This window comes from Carcharodon carcharias, chromosome 2, assembly GCF_017639515.1.
Source record: "Carcharodon carcharias isolate sCarCar2 chromosome 2, sCarCar2.pri, whole genome shotgun sequence".
Classification (NCBI taxonomy): Eukaryota; Metazoa; Chordata; class Chondrichthyes; order Lamniformes; family Lamnidae; genus Carcharodon; species Carcharodon carcharias.
In genome coordinates, this window is record NC_054468.1 from 73,511,484 (window position 1) to 73,526,336 (window position 14,853).

Genomic DNA, 14,853 nt, shown 5'->3' on the forward strand with positions numbered 1-14,853 from the left:
GGCCTGCGTCGGAGCTCAGAGTGTGCCCGCCCACTGAAATATTGCGACGGTGCACGCTGACGTCAGGATGCACAATTGACGTCATCACACGCCATTTTACACGTCAGCGTGTTGGGCCCGCCCCTGCACACTTACATTAAAACTCTGGTCTAACTTTTTAAATTTCAGTGCCATCATTCCTCTAAAGTGGTATATAAGAAAGCAGTTATGCGCAGTTTTATACAGAATGTGGCATAACCAACAAGTTCCAATTCCAATTTTTCTGGCCAAGGTTGTGCAGTTTAATCAACACAAGGTAGAACACAGGTGCTGAGTTTGTGAGGTGAAGAAATATTCAAGATCTTCTGTCATATAAGTGCACATCATTTATTAGCTACACCTGATCAGGCTGAGTGTTTCAGATATATTTCTCCTTTACTTTTTGTATTTCAAAATCCATATCTATGAATTAGTTTCCAGCTTGGATGTGAACCTGAAAATTGTAACTGATGGAAAAATCAAGACTTAATATACATAGAATCATAGAATCCTGGAGTTATAGAGCTAAAAATTCAATAAGATCCCTTAGAGGATGCAGGGTTTGTGATGCAGGATTACCCTCCACCCAATGGAAGTGATGCAGGCATCATGCATACTTCATGCTGTCTGCTCATCTCCATGATACTGGCTTGCAGCCCAGTGCTAAATGCCCCACTGAGTGACATTATGCTCATCAGGAGGCACAAGATCGTGCTAGGTTAGTAACCAATTATAGGTAGCCTGCACTTCTTAAAGTCAGCCTGCTCCTCTTAAAGGAGAGGTGCATTCTGGCTGCAGCAAGTGCCAGGAAGAAAGAGGAGTCTTGGTGCAGCTGGCCAGAAAGAAAAGGGTTGTCAGGTTCACAGGTGCAGTACTGGAGGCCTCAGTGCAGGAGCTGGAAAGAAGGAGAGAGGTCATCTTTCCACAGGGGGCTGGGAGACCTCCAGGCATACACTGCAAAGACAGTGGAATCAGATGGCCACAGAGGTCAATGCCAGGAATCTGGCCCTGAGGATCTGGATACAGTGCTAGATAAAGTTCAATGACTTCTTATAAGAGGTCAAGATCGGCGAATGCATCTTCATTCCCACCCATTGCATCACCAACCTCTCACTTATCAAAGCACCACAACCCACCATCACTTATCAATCTCGCATTCAGAACACACACCTAACTTCATATGCTCCAACTCCCCCGTGAACACTACCCTCTGCTCCAACTCTCACATGCACTTTCACAGCTTACAATACCTGCAATTATTCAGCTATGCAGGCACATCACTCAAACATGATGCAACACACTCACTGACACTCATGCATCTCTCTTGCAGGACAAGGTGGAATAGAGCAGGAGAGAGCTGCAAAGAAATGGCAGAACGCAGATACAATTTCATGTCCTTACCCCTTTGAAGGAGATGTTTCTTGACATGACTGGCTGGTTGTCACTCAGGCCATCGCAGCTGGCATTGCTGAAGCCATCCAGGATGGAGCACTTTCTCAAATCCTATTTCACCCTCTTCCTGCAATCTGTTATGATACGCAACCTGCATTTGGAATAACAATGTACCATTTTCTTTCCACTCAGCCTCTTCCCTCATCCCATCCCTCTGCTTGTGCAAATATCAGAAACCCAAGAACTGCCAGCTGGCCAGCCAGTGCTACCTGAGGATGAAAGCCCAGAGGATGAAGGTCCAGAGGAAGAGTACAGGGCTGAGGACAAAGCACTATTGTTTGATCTGGCACTCACAGCCACCAGCTCAGATGCTGACACTAGGACTAGCTTGGAGAGTAGATTTGAGGTGTGATCTGCATGAGCTCAGTCACTGGGCATGAGTGAGCTGCAACTGGGGTAGGAGGTGTCGGGGGAATGATAGTGTGTGTATCAGCTACCTGGAGGGGGAGGCCGCACATGAGTTCTGCCGCAGAGGACTCAGATGAGGACTTCAATGGGGTGGCGATACTGGAAAACTTTGATGCATGGATACCAAAATTTTTGGTGCATTGACAGGTCTGTGACAGAACCTGGTATCACTGTCAGGGAGTATGGAGGATTCCAGGTTTCACTTAGCACAGGGTTTCACAGGCTGGAGCTCAGCTTTTTCAGCGTGCAAGTGGTTGCCAACGTTTAGACCCAGCCGTGATGCAGCATCTGCTGGCTGTGCCTCAGTTTCCATTGCCGCACAGGCAGAAGCCTGCCATGGAAGCTCAGACTGACGCCGTTAGATCACTGCCTGTTGCCCTGCAGCCTGAGACTGCTGCCATTATGACTGTGGATACCAGTGCTCACAGGTTCATGCATATTCTCGGCAGTCAATAAATCTGTGCTCTAGCCAATTACTGGTTTGCTGAATTTCCACCCGGGGTGTGGCAGAATGATAGAATTTGTCCTCCCACCACTGCTACTTGGCCAGTGTCCCTACTGTTATCTGTCAGCCAGCCAGCCAAGACTGCTGCCACCCATGATGATGTGGTACAGCCCAAAGCAGCACCCTCAAGGCACAGAGCTGCTCGAGGACATCCTGCAAGGCCATACAGACATGGAGTCATTATGACACAGAAAGAGGCCATTCAGGCCAGCTTATATTCATGCCAGCTCTCTGTAGAGCAACCCAGTCAGTCCGATACCACTACTCTCTTCCCGTAGCTCTACAAGTTAATCTCCCTCATGTGCCCATCCAATTTCCTTTTCAAATACTGATCATATTTGCTTACACCATCCTCATAGGCAAAGGGTTCCAGGTCATTACAACTCACTGCATAAAATGTTCTTCCTCACAGCCGTCCTGTACCTCTTGCCTGAAACCTTATACCTGGGTCCCCTAGTCCTTGTACCATCAACTAATGGCTTTTCTTTGTCGACCTTATCCAAACCTGTCATAATCTTGTAGACCCCTGTGCTGTCCCTCAATCTCCTTTGCTATAAGGAGAACAACCTCAGCTTCTCCAATAAAACCTTGTGGCTAAATTCCCTTATCCCTGGAGCCTGTAAGTATATGCTAAAAGATTTGCTTGAAATTATTGCAAAGATGCAAAATGAGTCTTGGAACATGTGGTCTGAAAAAGCTGTCTCTTCCTTTGATACTCATACTTGTGTGGTCTCTTGGCTCGCCTGTGAGACAAGTAGGGCAAGTTCAGCTGGTACCAAATCCCAGGCTGTGATTGGCTGGCAGACAGTCCTGGTTGCTGTAGCTGAGAACTGACGTGCCACCAGAATGCTTTGCTTGGCCTCTGGGAGATTGAAGCCGATTCTGGGGGACTTTCAACCATTCCAGGACTGTTGCCAACCATCCATAGGTTCCAAGAAAAGAAATAAATGGCAATGTTAAGAACTCACTGGAAACTCACAAGTCAATCATACTGATGAAAGTCACATTGGATTCATTAACTCTGCATTTCAGTTTTTTAAAAGATCTGCATGTTCAGCAGCGGCCTCCAAAATGCTGTACCACTCTGGGATACCCTACTGTTGCTGACAACATTTGTCTTGAGGTGATGCTATTTTCTGGGGACAGAAGAGCACAATAAAAATACCAGGGGCAATGAAGCCATTCTCACATAGCAGTGGAGTGGGGTCAAGTTAGGCATAAGTATTCGCTCAGCAGGTCTGGCAGCATTGGCGGAGAAGAAAAGAGTTGACGTTTCGAGTCCTCATGACCCTTCAACAGAACTTGAGTTCGAGTCCAAGAAAGAGTTGAAATATAAGCTGGTTTAAGGTGTGTGGGGGGTGGGGGGGGCGGAGAGAGAGAGAGAGAGAAGTGGGGGGTGTGGTTGTAGGGACAAACAAGCAGTGATAGAAGCAGATCATCAAAAGATGTCAACAACAATAGAATAAAAGAACACATAGGTGTTAAAGTTGGTGATATTATCTAAACGAATGTGCTAATTAAGAATGGATGGTAGGGCACTCAAGCTATAGCTCTAGTGGGGGTGGAGGGAGCATAAAAGATTCTAAAATATTTAAAAATAATGGAAATAGGTGGGAAAAGAAAAATCTATATAATTTATTGGAAAAAAAAAGGAAGGGGGAAACAGAAAGGGGGTGGGGATGGGGGAGGGAGCTCAAGACCTAAAGTTGTTGAATTCAATATTCAGTCCGGAAGGCTGTAAAGTGCTTAGTCGGAAGATGAGGTGTTGTTCCTCCAGTTTGCGTTGGGCTTCACTGGAACAATGCAGCAAGCCAAGGACAGACATGTGGGCAAGAGAGCAGGGTGGAGTGTTAAAATGGCAAGCGACAGGGAGGTTTGGGTCATTCTTGCGGACAGACCGCAGGTGTTCTGCAAAGCGGTCGCCCAGTTTACGTTTGGTGTCTCCAGTGCAGAGGAGACCACATTGGGAGCAACGAATGCAGTAGACTAAGTTGGGGGAAATGCAAGTGAAATGCTGCTTCACTTGAAAGGAGTGTTTGGGTCCTTGGATGGTGAGGAGAGAGGAAGTGAAGGGGCAGGTGTTGCATCTTTTGCGTGGGCATGGGGTGGTGCCATAGGAGGGGCTTGAGGAGTAGGGGGTGATGGAGGAGTGGACCAGGGTGTCCCGGAGGGAGCGATCCCTACGGAATGCCGATAGGGGGGGTGAAGGGAAGATGTGTTTGGTGGTGGCATCTTGCTGGAGTTGGCGGAAATGGCGGAGGATGTTCCTTTGAATGCGGAGGCTGGTGGGGTGATAAGTGAGGACAAGGGGGACCCTATCATGTTTCTGGGAGGGAGGAGAAGGCGTGAGGGCGGATGCGCGGGAGATGGGCCGGACACGGTTGGGGGCCCTGTCCACGACCGTGGGTGGAAAACCTCGGTTAAGGAAGAAGGAGAACATGTCAGAGGAACTGTTTTTGAAGGTAGCATCATCAGAACAGATGCGACGGAGGCGAAGGAACCGAGAGAATGGGATGGAGTCCTTACAGGAAGCAGGGTGTGGGGAGCTGTAGTCGAGGTAGCTGTGGGAGCTGGTGGGTTAGTAATGGATATTGGTGGACAGTATATCACCAGAGATTGAGACAGAAAGGTCAAGGAAGGGAAGGGAAGTGTCAGAGATGGACCACGTGAAAATGATGGAGGGGTGGTGATTGGAAGCAAAATTAATAAATTTTTCTAAGTCCCGACGAGAGCATGAAGCAGCACCAAAGTAATCATCGATGTACCGGAGAAAGAGTTGTGGAAGGGGGCCGGAGTAGGACTGGAACAAGGAATGTTCCACATACTCCATAAAGAGGCAGGCATAGCTGGGGCCCATGCGGGTACCCATAGCCACACCTTTTGTTTGGAGGAAGTGAGAGGAGTTGAAGGAGAAATTGTTCAGCGTGAGAACAAGTTCAGTCAGATGGAGGAGAGTAGTGGTGGATGGGGATTGTACGGGCCTCTGTTCGAGGAAGAAGCTAAGGGCACTCAGACCATCCTGGTGGGGGATGGAGGTGTAGAGGGATTGGACGAGTTCAGGTCGCATCTGTTCCGATGATGCTACCTTCAAAAACAGTTCCTCTGACATGTCCTCCTTCTTCCTTAACCGAGGTTTTCCACCCATGGTCGTTGACAGGGCCCTCAACCGTGTCCGGCCCATCTCCCGCGCATCCGCCCTCACGCCTTCTCCTCCCTCCCAGAAACATGATAGGGTCCCCCTTGTCCTCACTTATCATCCCACCAGCCTCTGCATTGAAAGGATCATCCTCCGCCATTTCCGCCAACTCCAGCATGATGCCACCACCAAACACATCTTCCCTTCATCCCCCCTATCTGCATTCCGTAGGGATCGCTCCCTCCGGGACACCCTGGTCCACTCCTCCATCACCCCCTACTCCTCAACCCCCTCCTATGGCACCACCCCATGCCCACGCAAAAGATGCAACACCTGCCCCTTCACTTCCTCTCTCCTTACCGTCCAAGGGCCCAAACACTCCTTTCAAGTGAAGCAGCATTTCACTTGCATTTCCCCCAACTTAGTCTACTGCATTCGTTGCTCCCAATGTGGTCTCCTCTACATTGGCGAGACCAAACGTAAACTGGGCGACCGCTTTGCAGAACACCTGCGGTCTGTCCGCAAGAATGACCCAAACCTCCCTGTCGCTTGCCATTTTAACACTCCACCCTGCTCTCTTGCCCACATGTCTGTCCTTGGCTTGCTGCATTGTTCCAGTGAAGCCCAACGCAAACTGGAGGAACAGCACCTCATCTTCCGACTAGGCACTTTACAGCCTTCCGGACTGAATATTGAATTCAACAACTTTAGGTCTTGAGCTCCCTCCCCCATCCCCACCCCCTTTCTGTTTCCCCCTTCCTTTTTTTTTCCAATAAATTATATAGATTTTTCTTTTCCCACCTATTTCCATTATTTTTAAATATTTTAAAATCTTTTATGCTCCCTCCACCCCCACTAGAGCTATAGCTTGAGTGCCCTACCATCCATTCTTAATTAGCACATTCGTTTAGATAATATCACCAACTTTAACACCTATGTGTTCTTTTGTTCTATTGTTGTTGACATCTTTTGATGATCTGCTTCTATCACTGCTTGTTTGTCCCTACAACCACACCCCCCCTCCACTTCTCTCTCTCTCTGTCTCAACCCCCCCCCCCCCCCCCCCCCCCCCCCCCCCGCCCCACCACCACCACACCTTAAACCAGCTTATATTTCAACTCTTTCTTGGACTCGAACTCAAGTTCTGTTGAAGGTTCATGAGGACTCGAAACGTCAACTCTTTTCTTCTCCGCCGATGCTGCCAGACCTGCTGAGTTTTTCCAGGTAATTCTGTTTTTGTTTTGAATTTCCAGCATCCGCAGTTTTTTTGTTTTTATATATGCATTCGCTCTTGGGTTTGGAAGGTACCATGAATCATGCCATCCGGTGATACCTATATACCCTTAGCCTTTCACTGTTTCTCAGTTGGAGTTGCTCCAGGACCACTCAGCTTCAGACTGCTTCACTTCCTGGACAGTGACATGAATATAAGAACTGAATTTAAAGGAGAGATAAGAGCAGCTGCCCGTGGCATCAAGGTGGAATTCAATATATTTTGACACCAGGGAGCAAAACAATCAGTGTCTTGCATTTTAACTATTTCATGCTGTCCACATCTGAACTTAAAATATTTGATTAAATCACTGGGATGAAAAAGTGAACAATCTCAATGAACACAAATAGGCATGTGCAAATTGGAAAATGTAAACTTCCCTATTAGACATCAAAGTGACAGCTTTTATTTTAAAGACCATAGCCCAATTTTTTACAGACCAAACCTTCAGGGGGTGGGGTGGGTTAGTCAGAAAGTCAGGAGGTCCTCATCATTTGGGTTTCCCCCCATGCTGTGGAGTTTTAACTGTTAGTGACATCAGCGATCAGTTCCCCAATTGGATTCCAATCTTGTTTACAGCTGGGACTTCAGTCGAGCTGCGAGCTGGTTACTGATATCTGCAAAAGCAGTTATGTCCATGCTGAGAGCAGAGATCAACTGGAAGTGGGAGATGGAGGTTGGAGGAAGTAGAAGGCAACGGTGGGGGGAGGGGGCACCATGGGGCAGGGTGGGTTGCGGCTGCCGATATCACGTCCTGAGGTGGGGGCATATGAGATCTTGATAGGGGTGGGTGATTGGTCACTAGTTGCGGGAGGATCGGGCCCCGGTATGGGTGGTAGAGATTGAAGGCCTCAGGTGGAGCGGGGAGGGGGGACAAGGAATGTTGTTAGGGTCTAGGTCCCAATCATGGATTCTCTCAGGCAGGTCCTTCAATCATGTGGAAAAGTGTGAAGGCATCTCTCTCCTGAATCACCAAGTCTTTGTCCCTAACAAGTTGCCAACTGCCCCATGGCTCAGGAAACTTGGCTGGCAGCAATAAAAATCCAAATGCTGCATGACAATGAGGCTTGCAGCCTCATCACCATGTTTAAAGCTGCAACCGCAGCTTTTGCATTGGGCTTGTTTCCTGCCCACCATTCGGCTTCAGTTAAAACTAGACACAGATGAGTTGAAGATGGGTTTGGGTCAGGAAACATCTGTCACTTTATCACATCTACCCATCCCAAACCCATCTGTTTTGCTCAGCTAGGCCTGTGTTCCTTACCACAATAACTGAAGCATTTACATCGAAAAATATTGCAATAGCAAAGCAACTAACTTAAGAGGCAAATAAATGTGACAAATAAATATTTTCTGTGTAATTCAGCTCTATTGCAAAGTAGAGCACAAATATATGGGTCTGAATTGTGCAGTCAGTGGTAAATGAGTGACGCTTTCCACTGACCATGAATAAAGCTGCCCACAAGGATCTAGGAATCTCTGTAGTGTGGAGATCCTTCTTCCTGAATTTGGTTTAAATCTAGAGCCAGGTGAAGGGGTTGTCTTGACTTGCAGCAGCAGTGATGTCAGCATGCAGGTAAGCTGCCAATTACACTGAAATATTCACACACACAGCAAACCCGGAAGTTAGATTCAGTTAATACATTTCACCAATAAATTAAAATTTCAGATCGCTAAATATATGATTATGATTGAATTAAACTAAAAAGCAAATGTTCGAAGAATATTACATGTGGAATGGTTTATCACTGTGGAGAAATTTGATATTCCACAATTATAAAATAAGCTTCTCAAGTGCTAGTAAGGATGGTTAGCAGTAATTATGAAGTTACTATGCTGTTAAAAACACATTTACACCACATTCAACAAGATATACATTTTTCAAGGGTTTTTAAAGTGAGACTAACATGTAAAGAGTTGGACATTCTTTTCAGTTTATTGATTTCCATTGATTGCAGTTGGCCCTCAGCATCCTCTGGATAAGTCCAGAATCATTGACATCATCTTCTGGATTTCACTGTTCTTTTGCAGATGTGCAGACTCCAGAAGTTGCTGTCAGTTTCAGTAGCAAAATGATAATGAATTCTGACTGTTTCAGTGTCATTGCCACCATAGAGTTTGTGCCATTACATGCACATTAAAAATCTCACATCTATGTGCACTTCCTGACTGCGATGCCTTACTTGTTATCATGTTTTTGGCACACTTTTGTGCAAACTTTCTATTTTGAATCCCTGCTGCTCAAACTTCAGTGGAAGAGTAGAGGATGCTCAAGAGAAACGACATAAACTGCAATTTTATCTGGTTACAGTGGGATCAAGGAACCCCATGGAGATTCCCCACTACCTCACCCTGTCTCTCCAATATGTCCAAATTTCTAATTGTTTATAGCAGCAGCAGTTTTTCACAATGACTACAGCAGCAAGGAGATTAAAGATGAACACCGTCAACCCATGCATTTCTAAATGTTTACTTATTTTGTCTTTGAACGATGGATTCTAAGAGTTTGTTCACAACTGACATTAGGCAAACCATGCTTTAATTTCACTGTTTATCTATCCTTCCTTAAAATCCTAAAATCCTTAAAATCCTCCATTACTTCCTTATGTGACTTGCTGGTGAGTTTTGTTTGATAATGCTCCAGTGAAACCTCTTTGGGTGTTTTACTATGTTCATGAGATGCTTTATAAATATATGATGTTCTTGAACAAGGACATCAGATACCCACAGCTCCATGGCACAACTTAACAAAAACCCAAAAATTGTGACCAAAATCTTTGCTATTCTCTGACCTATTTTATCAGCTTAGGGTGTGTACCACCAGAGCCCAGTGATTTATTCACTTTGTGTTCCACTTTTTTTTAAGGACCAAGCCCTTTTTCTGCAGTCAGCGCTTTCAAATTTCCAAATCTTATTTTAGCATGCCTATGTTTTCACTTTCATCACTACTTGTAAAAGCCAAAGCAAAATACTTATTTGTTACCCTAACCCTCCACAATTAGACTCACTCCTTCATTCTTGAATGACCCATCTTCTCTTTAGCAATTAATTTTAAATGCTTATAAAATCTTGTACTTTTTAAAATATTATTTGTTCATTTTCCTTCAGATTCTGTTTTAACCCTTCTAATCTTTAATTCTTCGACTTACTACACTTTCCATATTCCTCATTATTACCTTTTGTATTGTTAGCTCTAACTTTATCATTTTGCCTCTTTTGAGTTAAAGTTTAGTTATAACTGCTCCAAAATTTCATGGGATTTTTGGAACTTCCATCTGCTTGGGGCAGTGTTGAGGCGGGTTTCCCTAAATTGGGTTCCTGCTTCTGGCCATGAATATGGACTCGGTATGAAAGTGTTGATTGGTGTAACAGAAATGATGACCAAAAGAGCTTAAGACGTATGAGCAGAATTAGGCCATTCGGCCCATCGAGTCTGCTCCAATGAGATCATGGCTGATCCGATAACCTTCAACTCCAATTCCCTGCCTTTTCACCATAACCCTTGATCCCCTTACTGATTAAAAATCTGTCTATCTCAGCCTTGAATATATTTAACGATCCAACCTCTACAGTCCTCTCCAGTAAAGAATTCCACAGACTGACTACCCTCTGAGAGAAGAAATTCCTCCGCATCTCTAATTTAATTGGGCACCCCTTATTCTGAGATTATGCCCTCTGGTTCTAGACTCTTCCACAAAGGGAAACAACCTCTCAGCATCTACCCTGTCAAGCCCCCTAAGAATCTTACGTGTTTCAATAAGGTCACCTTTCATTCTTCTAAACTCCAATGAGTACAGGCCCAACCTACTCAATCTGTCCTCATGAGAAAATCCCTCTGTCCCCAGGATCAACCTAGTAAACCTTCTCAGGACTGCCTCCAATGCCAGTATATCCTTCCTTAGATAAGGGGATTAAAACTGTTCACAGTATTCTAGGTGTGGTCTAACTTGTGCCTTGTATAGTTTTAGCAAGACTTCCCTAATTTTATACTCCATTGCCTTTGAAATAAAGGCCAACATTCTATTTGCCTTACGTATTATCTGCTGAACTTGTATGCTCGTGTTGTGGTATCTTTGACAACGAACTACAGGAGGCTCAGGTACAAGTTACGATCATTTATTCAAGCAATTGCAAGGAGAGAACCACCTCAAAGCAGCTTGAGGTAGCACTCTACCAAATTACAAGTATACAGCTTATTTATGCATCACTGATCACATACAAGAACATTGTTCAGATGCCAATCTTGTAAGCTTATAGGTTTACATTTAAAAAATTAATCTGGTTCTAGGTACATACATCCCCCTTCACCCAGGCAGGGTCTTCTCCCCCTATCTAATCTGGGACCATCTGTCCTTTCCTTATCTGTTGATGAGCACACTTCATCTATCTTGTTTTCATCCTCTGTCTCCAGTCTGGTTCCTAGGGTCTTTCTGATGATTACAGGCCCTAATGTTGTGCAAAGTCCATCTGGTAACCCTTAACTGTTAATGTACTTGATGGCAATGTCTGCCTGGAGGTTCTAAGTAATTCCCTTTCAATAAATTCTTACTGTATTCCCCCTAACACTAGTTTTTTTTAGGATTCATGCACAAGGACCCCAAAGTCCCTCTGTGCTGCAGCTTTCTTCAGTCTTTCTCCATTTGAGTAATATTCAGCTCCTCTATTCTTGCTGTCAAAGTTCATAACCTCACGCTTTCCCACATTATATTCTATCTGCCACATTTTTGCCCACTCACTTAACCTGTCTATACCCTCTGTAGACTCTTTGTATCATCCTCACCACTTGCCTTCCCACCTATTTTTGTGTCATCTGCAAACTTGGTGATAGTACATTCATTTCTGTCATCCAAGTCATTATTCATTAGTCATTATATATTGTAAATAATTGTGGCCCCAGCACTGATCCCTGTGGCACTACTACAGGTTGCCATCCTAACTTTGTCATCTATTAGTTAGCCAGTCCTCTATCCATAGTAATATACTACCCCCAACACCATGGGCTCTTATCTTATTAAGTATCCTTATGTGTTGTACGTTATCGAATGCCTTTTGGCAATCCAAATATATTACATCTATTGGTTCTCCTTTATCTATCCTGCTTGTTACCTCCTCAAAGAATTCTAATAAGTTTGTCAGGCATGATTACCCCAGATAAGATGTACTGACCTCTGGAAGGATGCATGTTGGTCCCAATAGTACAGCTAACATTTCCTATCACTGAGACCATATTGATACCACAATGACCAAAAAAAATTTTTTTGTCCTGTCAATTAAACAAAGCTACGGTTCTCATTTGCAAGTTGAATTCTTAAGCAAACCTGCCATTAATTCCAAAGCGAGAGAACAATTATGCCTTTTAATCTTAAAGGGTACACTCCAACAACCTATTTTAAATACTATAATTTTGTAGTCCTTAAAAATGGTGCACCGTCTGACTTGCCATGTACAGTGACAAATATATGGATGATTTGCTAATTATTCTTAGTCCCAAGGCAACCCAGGATTTTGAGTACCCACTTCAATAGCAAAGTCCAATGTGGATCCTAGAAGTCCCACATAAGTTTCACTTTGATTTGGCTGTTATATCATTAATTAGACTCTTGGCAATAGGTAGAATATCTTAGCAGCAATAATCAGCCATTCTAACTCATGTCTTGATCTAATATCCAGAGATTCACTTCACAAGGATTGACATCCTTTCTGATTCTAGCTGTTGATTTTAAACTCAAATCAAGCATCATTCCAGCTGGGGCTCAAACCTCGCTGATATTAATTCTTTGATCTGGAATTAGCTGTTTGCATCAACACGCAGGAGTAGGAAGGTTACCAAACCCTCCTTATCTCAATTGTAGCAAACTGGGCATGGACCCACTGGAGAGGTCATTCTGGGTAGGTTACTTAAGAAGGAGACCAACATGAATGACATGTGTATCACATTTACTTCTGAACCTGTGCAAGCTGGAATATTTCCTATCAAGTAGAACATACTATAAATCTTTCTTCCTATTTTAACATTAGAAGTGTTTTCTTTCAGTTTAATCGTTGTCTTTAAAGTGAATCCCATGTGTATTTAAGGTCTTTTTAAATTTGAATATAACATGGTTCTGCTTTAAAAATATCAATGTAAAACGTCATTTTGAATTTTGCATCAACAGCTTCCTACTATCTTCCCAAACGTATTAATATACAAAAGACATTTTGTGAAGAATTTGAATAAAAACTTTTAATTTGTTACTTCCATGCTGCCTCTCATTTCCCTATTCTTAACTGCCTTCTATTTGCACCATCTGAACCTTTATTTTGTATAAGTTATTTTGCTTACCCTGTTTTAATTCTTCTGTTCTACAATTTTATATTTATGATTAAAACTTCCTTTTATTTTGTATCTCTTCTGACATGTCTTCCATTCTGGACATCTGATCCAAATCACATAAATTTGGGCTACACTTTTTACAAGCTAAAAATTATTATGAAGTGGACTCCTGCGAGCTTGACTCTGAGTTAAATGGCAATATTTGACTTTATGCACACACTCAAAACAATTTGCAACAATATAGAAGTATCAGTATAAATACAACCTAAAATCTCATCTGTAATTGAAAGAAAGTCATTCCCAATGCCTGTATTTCCAGTCATTCATGATTGAACGTTCACATGGAACCTGGTTCTGATATTAAAGTGACTATAATCAAATGTTAATTTTGCCTTTTGGGCTGCCCTTTGTAAATATAAAGATCCCAATAAAATAAATATGTTACCTCTTGGGTAGCTGCCCAATAGTAAATTAATGTTTTTCACCATTTAAAATTCTATATCCCAAACATTGGTAAGCTATTTTTTAATTCTGTTATCATGTCAGTTCATCATGCGATTAGCTTCATTACCAGTATCCATTGTTTTCTACTTCATTGTTATATGCAGGCCAGTGGTAGATGATTATAATTTGATCCAGGCACATGATCTAGTTGAATTCTGCAATTCATCTAACATGGGTTCAAACTGTATTCTTGATCTTTGATTTCCAGAAACCCTTAATGATCGAATAGTAGTACATTCCATCCAGGCAACAGTTTGTAGTCGCCAAACATTGAGACATCTGGAGAAAGGCTCGCAGAGATGTCCGGTAACCAGCTGTTATATATTCCTGCCTTGCTAAAAGGTACAGCAGCATGGCTACATGATATGGTGTAAAGCAGAGAAGAAAGGTCACCAGATTTGAAGAGATAATGTTCCTAGATGCCTTTATGCTTATATCGTCTCTCTCTTCATCCATTCTTTGCAATGTTCTGATCATCTGAATACTACAGAAAATCACAGTAAATGCAGAAATTAAATATATGATTTCCATACTCAGGGGGATTATACCTTTTTCCCAAAACTCAGAAAAACCTACGAAACATATTTCTTCGTATTGCTGCTGACACTCGGATTGGGTGTAAATTGGAATGCTTGCAGACCAGATACAAACCCACACCACAGTACAGGCGATGATGGCTTTCTTTGGAGATCTGAGGGTTCGTGCCAGAAAAGGATGCTTGATAGCGATGTACCGATCCACTGATATTAGCATTATTAACAGGATTGTCCCATAAGTGTTCACAAAGTACAGGGACTCTACAAACTTGCAGAATGTTGTTCCCAGGTGCCACTTTCCATATCCATTGTCGGCGTGGATTTTGAAAGGCAGGGAGAAAAGCAGAAATATATCACAAATGATCAGGTTTGTCATGTAGATCGTAGATTCCATCCACTTCTTTAACCTGATGCAGAGTATGTAGAGTGCAACCGAATTAATGATCACTCCCAGGATGAACGTTGGTATGTGCACCACATGCTGAAATGTCTTCACGAATTGAAGGTCCGTTGTATGGTTCAAAATGCATATATTTGCTGAAAGCAGAAGCTGGAAATTGGTTGTGTGCATCGGTACACGACATCTGAACTCAAGACCCTGTATTATAAGAAGTAACGGCTGATAATTCTTAGTTAAGACCTGCAGTCACGCTGTTTCGGAGATTGGCTCGGAATACTGAATTTACAGCTTCTAGCATGTCCTGTGCC

At 43.4% G+C, this 14,853-nt stretch overlaps 1 protein-coding gene across 1 annotated transcript; it reads right to left on the reverse strand.

Moving 5' to 3' along the window:
* Nucleotides 1-11,814: 11,814 nt before the first annotated feature.
* Nucleotides 11,815-14,853, reverse strand: LOC121289911 (G-protein coupled receptor 55-like). The gene has a single exon (XM_041209886.1). The coding sequence runs from the start codon at nt 14,714-14,716 to the stop codon at nt 13,787-13,789; it is 930 nt and encodes a 309-aa protein (XP_041065820.1). The 5' UTR covers nt 14,717-14,853; the 3' UTR covers nt 11,815-13,786.

Excerpts from the sequence above, each read along its gene's own strand:
- LOC121289911 (XM_041209886.1), bottom strand. The coding sequence starts at position 14,716 with ATGCACACAACCAATTTCCAGCTTCTGCTTTCAGCAAATATATGCATT.